This window comes from Polypterus senegalus, unplaced genomic scaffold (assembly GCF_016835505.1).
Source record: "Polypterus senegalus isolate Bchr_013 unplaced genomic scaffold, ASM1683550v1 scaffold_5094, whole genome shotgun sequence".
Taxonomy (NCBI): Eukaryota; Metazoa; Chordata; class Cladistia; order Polypteriformes; family Polypteridae; genus Polypterus; species Polypterus senegalus.
In genome coordinates this window covers 172,393-186,666 of record NW_024385701.1, presented here as the reverse complement: position 1 = coordinate 186,666, position 14,274 = coordinate 172,393, and the positions used below count along the sequence as shown (strand labels likewise).

The 14,274-nt window shown below is 37.4% G+C and overlaps 1 protein-coding gene across 1 annotated transcript in view; it reads right to left on the bottom strand.

Moving 5' to 3' along the window:
- LOC120522452 overlaps positions 1-14,274 on the bottom strand; it is a 105,855-nt gene that overhangs the window by 64,922 nt on the left and 26,659 nt on the right. Inside the window, exons 3-5 of the mRNA XM_039743384.1 lie at positions 11,238-11,485; positions 6,330-6,582; positions 2,713-2,952 (exon numbers count right to left, since the gene is read on the bottom strand). Of these exons, the coding sequence (XP_039599318.1) occupies positions 2,713-2,952; positions 6,330-6,582; positions 11,238-11,485 (741 nt within the window). The remainder of the gene's footprint in view (positions 1-2,712; positions 2,953-6,329; positions 6,583-11,237; positions 11,486-14,274) is intronic.

The following is a 14,274-nucleotide window of genomic DNA, read 5'->3' as shown; positions in this document are numbered from 1 at the left end:
GCAGTAGTGAAAGCCAAAAGGAAGCTGCAACACTTGAAGGTGTCTTGACAATGGGTAACAGGAATATGAGAACAATGAGCTAAGCAAGGCAGCTAAGTAGGCAATAGAAATGCTCAACTACAAACTATCACTTCTCAGTCTTTATGAAACCAGGTGGACACAGTCAGGACAACACAGACTAACAAAAGGTTAGCTGATTCCTTCCATGAATAGGATAAAGCCCAACATACAACACAGGTGGTCCTCATGCATGCAATGGAAGCACTAAAAGCATTGATAGGATGTAAAACACAATGATGTCAACATATTTCTGCATCCTTCACACCTAATAATAAGAATGTTAAATTGAATGTAATAATGTGTATCCCCAACAAATGACAGTAACGATGAAGATAAAGAAAACTGTTATGACCTTCTATATAACATTTTAAACAAATTAAGCAACAAAGATATCAACATCTCATGTGCAACTTCAGTGTTAAGATCAAATAAGAAAGGCTTTGAAGAGATAATAGGTCGACATGGTCAGGGAGTGATGAATGACAAAGGTGGAGAAGCTTGCTGACACCTGTGCACTCAACACCTTTTTGATAGGTGGAATTACATTTCAATACCAAAAACTCCACAAGATAAAATGGGTCTCCCTAGACCACTACACAGAGAACAAAATTGACCATTTTGTATTTCAATGAAGTTGAGTCTGTTATTGTTGGACAAAGGTGGAGAATTTGAAAGTTACTTCTTGGACTTGAGTTGACTTGAGTCACAATTTTCATGACTTGTGACTTCACATGATCAAAATAAAAGACTGGGACTTGGCAAAAAAAAAAAAAAACTTGGCTACCATTTTCTTCCTTGTTAGTTTCTGAACACTCTGTGGAATGCTTTCAGATCAATCAAGAAGTTTTTACGTTTCAGATTTTTGGAGTGGTGCATCAGCCAAAAGGAACAGCTAAGATATATGAAAAATGTAAACGTCAGCAATCTAATGTAGAGCTAAGTATTTCAATGTAAATGCTGACAATACAGGGAGAGAAGAGACAAAACAGTATGGTTGTGCCGAAAAATAATAGCCTATGGCTTTTTAAATTTCAGAGTTGAAAAAAACTGAAGTGCAGTTTGTAAAAGATGTGGAATTACAGACAGGATTATGACAACTTCCATTTTGCCAGGCATTACAAAAGCAGCATTTGGCATGGTAAGTAGGCTTACCAGCCATCCAGTAAAGGATGACATGTCCTTCGTCCGGCAGGCATTGCCTACAAAGGTGAAAATGCCTGGCTTTCATCAATCACTGACTTGACTGTGTTATTGGTTGAAATCACACGCTATCATCTCTGTGTTTTTCTTGTAGTCACTTCAACGATTATTTCTTTGGTTAGTTCAAATTATTCACCCAGATGGCGTATTCGATATGAAAACAGCGAATAAAATTGACATAAAATGCAAAAGATTTACATCGATTCACATCTGACCTTATAGAATTTTATTCAAATCTTTTGCATTTTGTGTCAAACTTACATTACACCACATTAAATGATGCTGCATAAACAAGCCATAAGTTGTGTATGTTTCAGGCTTTGTAATAAAAATCTCAGCCCCCTTATAATTTGGTGAATGTCCCTGTGAACTTTTTCTGCTTATGGCTTTCAGGCTTGCGGCCCTGAGTAAACTAAACAGTATATAAAAGTAGTAACAACATATTTTATGTACCTACTATCAGTAGATATGTAGAAGCCAAGTGACATGAGCCTAATGAATCACTTGGAATCACTATTGTAATACCAAATCTGGAATTTTCATTAACACGTGGTTTATGCTGAGTGTGTGAGAGAGAAATAGCAAATGCTTTTTGCCTGTGACTGAGCAAGACAGCGGAAGCTGTAGAGATGGGCAACATAAATGTGCCGCTGAATTTATTTAATGTATATGGATGTAAATTTTAAAAAGCATTTTATATGGCCTTTTCAAAATAATACTGAAAAATTTGTAAATATTTGGTTGTTATTTCTTCTGTATATACGCCTGACTGCTGCACCCTAGGCCATGGCCTAGGTGGGCCTTATGGGAAATCTGACCCTGAACATCAAGAACAGTGCTTAAATGAAAGGTCTGAAGTGAAGGGTGAACAGCAGTGCATACACTTAAAAGTCAAAGCAAACTTGATAATACAAGCTCTTTTTGCTAACATTAAATGGGAGAATGTTACTGAATCCAAGGAAATCCACAGGAATTTCTGCAGTTGAATTGGATAATACGAAAATGACATACTGCATCCTCTACATGAAGACAACACACCATTAGCCTATTCTCTAATGTAATCAACTGAAGTAAATACTCCCCAACTGGACCACCATCAATCCCGCAATCTATAAAAGCATGGACAGTTATTTGATCACAAAGCCAAATTCAGTAGCTAACCCAGCATTAATAAAGTTTTCTGTTGAGGACAATGATGAACAAGATGGACATGTTACATATATAGCTCAAAAATTTGAAACTAATAATGCTGTGTACTATCCTCACATACTTGGCTTTCTCTTGCCTTGTGAACCATTAGGCTTTTGTGGCTGAACTGGAAAATCTGTGTTCAGAAGCTGGAGAAATGCACATATGAGATGGATGGATGGAGGTCACAATTTTGTTTCATGTTGGTGGTTCAGGTTTGATAATTATACATTGATTTCATTACAATACTCTTGCATTACTTACCGTATGGAGGATATCTTATCTAAGCAGCATGATACACAGCAGATAAAATCATGCACTTTGTTAAATATGGAGTCGAGTATTATGTCAGCCTTAGCTAAAAAGCACTGTGCTAAGTTAATCATTTTCTTCAGTATCTCCTTATTCCATCTACAGGATACAAAGACTTGTTTATCTGATAGTGTCACATTTCTGCTCTGCTGTACATATTGGCAGATGTACTTGTAACAGCCAAGGCCATCCCTGTAAATTAAATGAAAAAGAGTTAAGAAATATAATTTTAGGAGAGGCTGTAACTCTTGACAGCACATGGTCGTGTGATTGAATAGCTCTTGGGGACCAATTGTTTTTTTATCTGATTGGTGTTATATTTTTCTCCCATTAACAACAAATAATTACCTTTAATTACCTAATTACTTTTATGTTTCATACCTCTCATAGGGTTAACAGCTATATTCTCTTTCAGAAGCTATCATTCACACAATTCATGGCAGACAAGGAAAGCATTCTGCACTGAGGCTTCCTTTGGCACTAAAGCATTAATCTTACCATGGCTGCTTTTGTGAAGACATTAAGAAATTTATCTAGGACAAAATAGCTACTTTGATTAACTAATTTCAACAAGAGTTAACTATAATCCATCTTGAAAGGGCCAAAGTCAAAGATGAGAAAAAGTTCACAAAAGTATTTTGCGTTTTACTAAATACAGGGAACCGCCATGAAAATAAAATACAAGCTCTGGAATGCCAAGTTAAAAACCTTTTTTCTAAACTAATAGACATGGAGGACTAGAACAGAAGAAATACTATCCATTTTATTAAGGTAATTGCTGAGAAAATAAATTCAGTACAGTTCTTGAAGAAACTGTAGCCAAAAGTTTTCCCAAATTCATAAAGTTTTGTGTGATCAATGAAAGTTGCAACGGGATTTATTTTCCCAAGGCTGTCTTGGGCCATGTATGGCCTCTTATAATGTGGTTTCTTAATTATGCAGACCAGGAAGAGGTTTTGTTTTGGATTCTCCATTATTATGGATTGAACTTAAGAAAGTCTTAGACACCATGAGCAAACAAACATCACCAGGTACTGACTGAATTAATACTAATGTTTTTTCTGTTTTCTGGGATCATTTATCTGGCCCACATCTTCAGATGCTAAAGTCTGTAGTCACATCAATTCAGATGAACTCATCCAATACAACCAGGTCCCTTTCCTTATTGCGTGTTATGCAGCTGACAACATCTGTCCTCTTCTGTATTCATCTGATGTAGCCCCTACCTTAACCTCACCAGCTGTACTCTTTAGATATTGTACCAAGTTTACTAGTATAATTAAAACAATATACGCCTTGCCTTCATCAGTAATTCTTACTAGTTTGGATATATCTCAACCATTTCAAATTCACAAAGGCACTAGATATGTCCGTCCCTTATCCCTGTTCTTTTCAATCTCTCCCTTGAACCTTTGACCATTTCACTCTGCAAAACAGAGTTAATTTCTCTATGTAGAGAATGTACATAGAATGTAGAATGGGTGAACCACAATTTGCAAAATAACTTGCAGCATATAATCAATATTGTCCAATATGATTTGAAGTCCATGTTTGCTTACATTTGGTAATATTTGGACTCCATTAAGTAAGAACCTGCAAATGATCGAGACCTCTGCCAAATGGTTTGGATTTAAAGCTAAATAAACAAAAACTCTCAGAATCCCAACTTTGAAAACATACACTGTATTCATGTTCAGTGTGATAAGACTGGCTAAAAATAAAAGGCCAATAACATGTAATATTTTAGCTAAAAAGTTTAAAGTAACTCCTGTACAGTGGCAATGCCTTAAGAGTGAAACTGAATTCTGCCTTGAAGGAGACATTAAACATCTGAGCATGATGAAAAGAACAGAATATGTATAAATGGACCTGTACAAAGGGCCATTGTGTCCTTTGACTTTTTAACTTCTATATAAGAAAGAACATAGAGCAAGAAAAAAGAACAATTAATATATGTAATTAGTTAGCCATATTGTTCTTAATACTCAAACTTTTAATTTCTACTTCTATTTAAAACATCCATAATGTACATGGCCATCAATCCGCCTTTCTGATTTGTGCTGATATTTTTAAATAACATGTATTCATTAATATTCTAGACATTCCCATTCTCAGAATTAAGCCAGGTATCTGTTACTGCTGCAATATCAGAATTACCTGGTGGTATATATAACTCCAGTTCATTTTATGCTTATAACTTCAAGCATTAAGAAAGGCGGTTTTATTATTACTAATTATACATCTGTTTTTGCCCTTGCTGAATGACAATGTCAGAGTTATTATTGACATCTGATACCTTGCATGAAATTTTAAGCCAGGCCTGACTTAAAATCCTAGCCCTGTCTCCCCATTCACTAGCTGGAACAATTTTAGCCAAGTCCAACAATAGGTCTTCAAATACATCAGTGCCCAACATCACTGTGCTACAAAACCCATCTGTGTCAGGAGGTCCCAATGCCACATTAACCTATGTCCCTCTATCCTACACCAATATTTAGGCCATGTGTTAAGCCTTCTAATTTCCTTTGTATTAACTGGACTGACACATGGAACAGTCAGACAACACCATTTTGTCAGTTTCTCACCTCAGCTTGGCACCTAACTCTTTAAATATGGATTGCAGAAATGACACTCTGCCCTTATGCATGTTATTTATTCCATCATGAATGATGAACAATGGATTCACCCATGCTCTGACTACAAGCCACTCGTTCAGGGAGATCTTCTACCTGTGCACCCAGAAAACAACATACTGTATGAGTCTGTCTGTCTCTGGAACAAACATATGTCTCAAACCCCTAGTAATTGAGACTCCCATTATCACTACTTCTCTTTTCCAGGGAACTGGTTTGGAGGTGACCTACTGGGACTATTCTATCCTGCCAACCACGTCAGCCTTATCAAACACCATCCAAGAGTCACCAATGAAACCTCAAGTCTCATTCAACCTTTCCTCTGTCCTACTGTTAATGTGACCTAAAAGTGACATGCTTGTCATAACTAGCAGCTTCCATTATTCAACCAGCTTGCACCATGAAGCCTACCTTCAGTGTTCTGGCATGTGTAGAGTTACAGGATTGAGTAACATGTTTTCACAACTACTACCCATCAACTACCAGTGGAAATGGCAATTAGATACAAAGAGCTGAGCTATTTACTGGTAGCTTAGAGTACGACAACTGGTTTTGAGATGGTCCTTAACGGCAAAATTCTTAATCTGCTGCCACCACTCCTCTGGCTTTTCTAGGGGTTTTAGTTTGATAGAGAGCAACATTGATTCTCTCAATTATATTGTGATATGTCAATGCTGTTTTACCCTGACATTACCTTACCAGGTAGGCAGTCTGCCATGATCAGTAACAGAGGCTTTTCCACCCTTCCCTCTGAAGATATTGAACCGACTTTCTGTTGTTGCATGTCCTTCATGGAAAAAGCACGAAGGGCACCCTCACCTTCTATGCAGCTTTTTTGTTACTTTCTGTGATCAGAAACAGTCAGTCATAACCCTTCAGTGGGTTAGGACTGAAACTATTCATTTTGCACCATCTGCATTCCTTATATTGACTTACTTTGAACTGTTGAGGAGAGTGCCAATGATGAATCGATCTAGAGATGGACAAGTGTCCACATTAAGATATTTCCATAGGAAACTGAAGTCCACTTGATTAATCCATGAACTATCTTTAAAATCCATGTTTATTGGAAAGGGTTCAAAGAGTGCAATGACCTTATACAGACTGTTGTCTCCTGTAATTTCATCATACTTTTGACACACCTCCATCATGATTATGCACGTTTTTTTCATCAAATCCTGTAGAAAAACTTCAAAATAAATAAATTAATTAATTAATTAATTGAAAGTAGAAATGATGAAGAAATGCATGAAAATGACTTTTATTAGACCCTTTACACCACCGAGCGTTATAAACTGGAGTCTCATGAAATAGAAGTGGACATTAAGGCATGCAGTCAGGGCAATTTTTCAAAGTACTACAATGACTATTTAGTTCAGTGTTCTGTGCTTGTTACAGCTCTCTTATGGAGCTCCTAACAGAATATCATCCAAAAAGAAGACATTAATATGGGAAATATTAAAAATCAGTAAACATGGTGGTGTACTTTAGTGAATGCAGGACTGATTAAGGAAGCATGGCACTGTAAATGCACAGAAGCACAATTAATATGGTACTTAACCACCAATCAATTTGCATGGCCTTCTTTGATTAATACTACATTTTACAATCCAACTAACAATCTGATATTGGACATCATGATTCCAAAGTTTACATCTGGCTTGTTTCTGGGGCTCTATATGTGTTGGGGTCTCTTTAAACCCTCAACATCCTCTCACTATAGCAATACACATTATTACTAGTTGCAGCATTGATCTGATTGATCTGATTACTAGTTACAGCATTGATCTGAGCATTGATTTGTTCCTGGTGAAATTGTGCCCCAGATTCCACAATAAACTTTAAAGTCTATTATAACTGCCACACCTGAAAGGACAGACAGGGTCTCCTGATTTTAACTGTCCGAAGGATCAAGTTTGGCTTGGCCTCAATCCATCAGCATATCAAGAATGGCTGCATTGTTATCTCATAGTGAGAAATACAAGATCATATTGTCTTAAGACACAGTCCAATGATTTGAGTGAAACTTAATTTCAGTTTACCATATTGTTCCTTTGATCTTTGACATAAAAATATAATAAATTATCTAATGAAATCAGGCCTAGTACTTCTGCTAAACACACCAATTTACAGTTACAAAACTTTCCTAAACTATTCACTTCAACAAGAAAAAGTGCAAAATATTTTATTCTGATCACTCGGTCCTAACACTAACAGTACTGCTCCCTCTGTTATCCTGCAATCATTTAGGATTTCAGTACGATTCTCTGTAGTTACATGGACATGTTCATATTCTTCACAGCAGAAGACTGCATAAAGGTAAAAGCTGAGGGGCAGTAGCCATTTGCTTTTCTGTAGCTGAATTCCCCTTAATAATGCTTAGTGCCTGTCACCTGCTCTTGGTTGTTATCTTTTGTTGAAATTATGAGTGAACATCTTAGGACTGGCTTTTGCTTTTTCACAGATATTGTACTGTAATGGTTATTTTATGTCTAATTTCCCTCTTCTCTTTTCTTTCATGTGCTCCTGCACTCAACAGTTAGCACTAACATTTTTGACTTTGATGCAAAATACAGCTACTTTGTACTGTATTCCATTATTTCTTCTTTTACTGTATATACTGTGGATATGTTCTCCTGGGATAAGTCAGAACTTGATTTTACTGTATAATTTCCAGCATTTTATAATGTCAGTCGTAAGCTGAATGCAGACAACTATTGGTCCAAGAGATTACGATATGCTAACACCCACCTGACAGAGTCACCACGAGCACACAGCCTTTTTTTCTATGTGGGTGCAGCAGTGCGCTGTACCAGCGTGTGCTCTAACCTCTCTCTATGTATTGTGCCTACGTGACCACACGGTATTTAATACCAAAACTATTCAAGCAACTATTGCACTAATTTGTGTTTTTGTATCTCACATCCTCAACACCTTTATTGAAAGAGCATCCTTTATCTACGATTAAGTGTACGATCAGAAGAAAATATGAAGCTGGTTTTAAATTAAACATCATTGAAGTAGCTAAAGAAATTGGTAACTGCGCTGCTACAATAAAATCCGATGTGTCTGAGAAACTGATTCGAGATTGGAGGAGGCAGGAAGATGTTAAAAAAAAATTATTAAATGTCGATTTTTGAATGGGTGTATAAATTGTTGTCTGATTTTATGATTGATTTTTGGGCTTTAAGACCCAACTTATACGTGAGTATATACCTTAATTCTTTACTCATTGTTACTCTGAATATTTCATTCAAATTTTCTACTGTTTATAAATTTTGAGATGTACTAGTCTTTCATGTATGAAGCATAACTTTAAACTGACCCTACTGCTCCTTGAGTTTTTCCTAGTTTATCTCTTTCAGACTTTATTGTATCACTTGGAGCAAAGGTGCTTACAGTCAGAAATATCAAAGACAGTGTAAAAGTTAATGTTAAATTTGTGTATTTGGTTAACTTGAATAGAGGGCTAGCTTCACATGCTAAATTGCTAATGAAAAGTTCTGTAAAGATTCTATTTTATCATAAATAAATTAACATACTAATATAACATTCCTGACACAATGCTTAAATTTGGATGTAACATTTAAAAAGAATGGATTAGATTATTTCTTTACAAATGGAAAGATACAAAGGAAAATTGATTTCTGATTGCATATACTGTACTAGTGCATACTGACCTATAGACATAGCTTGACCAGCCCTATCCACTTAATTCTTCAAAAATATTATCAAGGTTTGAAAGTCCCTAACGTCTTACTGTCTACCACACTACTTGATCTCTTATTCCAAGTGTCTATCGTTCTTTGTGTAAAGAATAACATCCAAATGTTTGTGCAAAATTTACCCTTAACAAGTTTCCCACTGTGTCCCTGTGTTCTTGATGAACTCATTTTAAAGTCTCCGTCTCGATCCACTGGACTAATTCCCTTCATAATTTTAAACACTTCAATCATGTCTCCTCTTAATCTCCATTTTCTTAAACTTTTAATCTTTCCTCATAACTCATCCCCTGTAGCCCTGAATCAGCCTAGTCGCTCTTCTCTGGACCTTCTCTAGTGCTGCTATGTCCTTTTTGTAGCCTGGAGACCCAAACTGCACACAGGACACCAGGCGAGGCCTCACCAGTGTGTTATAAAGGTTGAGCAGAACCTCCTGTGACTTGTACTCCACACATCAAGGCGCTATATTACCTGACATTCTGTTAGCCTTCTTAATGGCTTCTGAAAACACTGTCGGAAGTCGATAGCTTAGAGTCCACTATGACTCCTAAATCCTTCTCATAAGGCAGCGGTCCTCAAACTGTGGGTGAAGTAACAAAAAGGGGACACAAATGTTGCCATATGTGGCGTAATTTCACTATTCTTAGGAAATTATAAACTTGTATGTGTATCGGCAGAAAAAATATAGGAATAAATTTTATTAGGGTTTCAAAAAACGTTAGGGGCATGATTAAAACTGTTATGAAAACTCGGGTTGCAAATACTTAAAGGTTAAGAAACACTGTCATAAGGTGTACTCTCGATTTTCTGACCACCCATTGTGTATTCAAACCTCACATTTTTACTTCCTATGTGTAATACTTTACATTTACTGACATTAAATTTCATCTGCCACAAATCTGCCTAAGCTTGTCTGCTGTCCAAGTCCTTCTGTGATGATATAACGGATTCCAAATTATCTGCTAATCCACCTGTCTTGGTATCATCTGCAAACTTAACCAGCTTGTTACTTATATTCCTATCTAAATCATTTATATATATTAAAAATAGCAGCAGCCCTAGCACTGCCCCCTGCTGGTCACCACTCTTAACATCGGCCAGTTCTGATGAGGTTCCTCGCACCATCACCCTCTGCTTCCTGTGTCTGAGCCAATTCTGCACCCATCTAAAAACATCACCCTGAACTCCCACTTCTTTTAACTTGATGCCCAACCTCTCATGTGGCACCTTATCAAATGCTTTCTGAAAGTCCAGATAAATAATCTCATAAGCTCCACTTTGATCGTATCCTTTTGTTGCCTCCTCATAGAATTCCAGCATGTTAGTAAACACGACCTCCCTCTTCTGACCCCTTGCTGACTGTTCAGAATAACTCCTGTAATTTTTGCTATTTTTAGCGTTTTGCTGATTTTAAATTTGCATTTTCCTGCTTGTGTATTATTTGGGTATAATTTATTTTCTTTCTACAACTACATATGATGAAAAATATTTTCCTACATTTTACTTGAACTGTTCAAATTGGCTATTCCAATGTTCCTACTGTATATAATTTAAAAATACTACATTCATTTTTGATGTTTTCTGCATAAACAGTTTGTCTTTGTGTATCAAAAGCTCAGCCCTTGATCTCACATTCACCTGATGGCAAATGATCACATGATCAGCAGACTGCAAATCATTTGGACAGTTTCATGGTGAAACCGTCAGCAGATTTGTTACTTGTTTTATTTTTACTGTGTCTTATTTTATATTTATTCTTCACCATTTTGTTTGTCATCAAGATAGTAGAACAGAAAGTAGTAAAATATTAGAAATAGACTAATATGCTCTGTGATACTAACAGAACTGAAAACAATTGAATAGGTTTACTTCTTCTGTGTGTCTTTCATGAGTCCAAACCTGTTTTATGCAGTGAACTGCTTTTGTTGTTCTGGAACTTTTAGACTGGAGAGGCCACAACGCAACCTGACTCTTTATACTAAGTCTTTATTTTATTTGTATTTTATTTGGAGACAAAGTGTCTTTAAAAAATATTGCCATGTCTTTGAATTGCCACCTCAATACACTATTGAATATTAATTACTTAAGAGTGATAAAATAACACATACTGTATGTCACTTACCGTATGGAAGCCAACTTTTCCAAGCTTTCTGACATGATAAGGATGAATGTTTTGTGTGAGTCATGACCAAATGCTGAATCCAGTATGATATGAACCTTCTTTTCGAGTGTTTGATCAAGTGCCCCAGTGTTCTCAAAGTCTCACTATGCCAGTGTAAAGATACAAAGAGTCGAAAATTCATGATTTTCAAAAATTCATTTAGATCTTTATATTTCGATAGACAATGAATGCAAATTGATTTCTTCTTCCTGTAATATTCAAGAAAATACAATGTTACAGATTAATTATGTCAACAGAATATTTACGTTCTAAATTACATGTAAAAGTGGCCCTGATTATTTGAGAGTGTTGAGGGGTTAACTGAACTGAGTAACTGTCATATGTTCAGGAAATTGTAGCAAGGGTTGATATCAAAAGTCAGAGAAACCCTTTGCAAAACTAAAGTGCAAAACCATTAATGAATTTGAAAGGAGAATTGCTTTGAATCAATAACCAAAATACTCTACTACTGGAAACACTGAAATTCATAATCTCAGGCATGCCACCAAATGCAATGAGGGTTTACAAAGCTTAGCATTAGTTACATGATGCTTTTTGAATTCTGGGAGTATAGCTCCTAGCAATAATGCCTTGCATCCTTAACTACTAGATCCAAAAACTTTAAAAAGATGATATGTCACTGAAGGGCAATAAAAATAATCTTTATTTAAAGCAAAGGGTGTCGTAAAACTGAAGCCTATCCCAGAAATTATTGTGCAAGGCAGGAACAATCCCTGGATGAGCTACCAGTCCATTGGACTATTAGTGTTTTGACAAACATTTCATTTATTATTTTGTTCAGCTCTCCTAATCCAATGAAATGGTGGTAGGACTTGCAGCACTGGCTTAACATAGGAACCAACTCTGGATGGGTTTCCAGTCCACTGTAAGGTACATCAATACACTCAATCACATTGACTGAAATCTGAAGACTTAATGGACGAAATAAGCTTTGCTATGTTTGCATTATGTTCTGTATCTATACTAATAAAGGCAAAGCCCTGACTGACTGACTGACTCACTGACTGACTCACTCACTCACTGACTCACTCACTCACTCACTCATTCACTCATCACTAATTCTCCAACTTCCCGTGTAGGTAGAAGGCTGAAATTTGGCAGACTTATTCCTTACAGCTTACTTACAAAAGTTAAGCAGGTTTCATTTCGAAATTTTACGTACGGTCATAACGGTCGATAACGGTCGACATACTGAACTTTTAACGGAAACCGATGTCCGTACTTATTTCATTGGTATGACACCACTGTCGGCCGCCATATTGAACTTTCCAACGTCACTAATTCTCCAAATTTCCGTGTAGGTAGAAGGCTGAAATTTGGCATGCTCATTCCTTACAGCTTACTTACAACAATTAAGCAGGTTTCATTTCGAAATTCTACGCGTAATGGTAATAACGGTCAACAACGTCCGCCATGTTGAACTTTCTTATTCATGGCCCCATCTTCACGAAATTTGGTAGGCGGCTTCCTGCACTAACCAAATCAATGTACGTACTTATTTCGGTGGTATGATGCCACTGTCGGCCGCCATATTGAACTTTCAACAGTCTTTGTTACTTATGGGCCCATCTTCAAGAAATTTGGTACACGGGTTACCAACGCTAACTGAATCCTATTTACGTACATATATACGTCCATAGCCTGCACCTCGGTCACCGTGTGAGGTGGCGTTGTCCCCATCCCATTGCCTCCACGTTGTTGGCTGGCTGGCTGCCTGCCTATATAAGACCGTCATCGCTCCAGGCTCTACATTCCCTTCCTTGCTTCGACACAGGATTCACATCTCCCTACTGATAACTACAGCCTTTTTATTTAATCCACGGCTTCTCCGCTTATTTTATAATTCGTTTATTACAATTATAGTTATTGTGTAGGTATTTTAGACTTACTTTACATTGTTCAGGTACCCATTTCCTTTATCATTCCAACCGTACACCCATTAACATGTCTAGCGAGGTGATCACCATCGATCAAATTACTGTCAGTTACCGAGTGGTTTCCATGCCCGGAGATACCACCTACCTTTTCCATTCTCTTTGTTACATATTGCACGGCCATATCAGGCTCACTCTTGATATCCGGAGGAACATTGTGTCTTATGTACTGAATGACTGGGACAGGTTCAAGGTGTGGACTGATGACGTACAGGAGATAATTATACTACACAGGAGCACTAGAAGAGTGAAATGCTTAAGCCCTTCACCTATGGATCTGCATGTGAGTTGATGGCTGCCGGTGAATTGTTCGGTTGTCGCTTTCAAGTGTACGAAAATGGCCAAATTTTTTCCCCCTTTGGACACCCGCCAATGCCTCTTAAACATCTTAGATTGACAGGTGACGATTTCAGTAGTGGACACTGATGTTTATGAATGTTTAAACTCTCAAAAGCTGGATGAGATTTTATCGATGAAACCGGTTGTGTGCTTACAACGCTTGACAGATGCCGAATGTCACTTCAACACAACAAATCCTGCAAACACTGTCGTAATTGAAACAAACCATGAAACTCAAACCGATTATGACAGCAGCAATCCAAGCTGTGAGATTTGAGACAAGATTACGGTTCACATGGATATGCCTAAAAGATCATCACTGACCCACCACCAAACCAGTCATGCTAAATGATGTTACAGGCAGCATAATATTCTCCACGGCTTCTCCTGACCCTTTCACGTCTTTCACATATACTCAGGGTGAACCTGCTCTCATCTGTGAAAAGCACAGGACGCCAGTGGTGGACCTGCCAATTCTGGTATTCTTTGGCAAATGCCAATTGAGCTCCCGGTGCTGTGCAGTGAACACAGGGCGCAGTAGACATTTGGGCCCTCAGGCAACCCTCATGAAGTCTGTTTCTGATTGTTTGGTCAGAGACATTCACAACAGTGGCCTGCTGGAGGTCATTTTGTAGGGCTCTTGCAGTGCTCATCCTGTTCCTCCTTGCCCAAAGGAGCAGATACTGGTCCTGCTGATGGGTTAT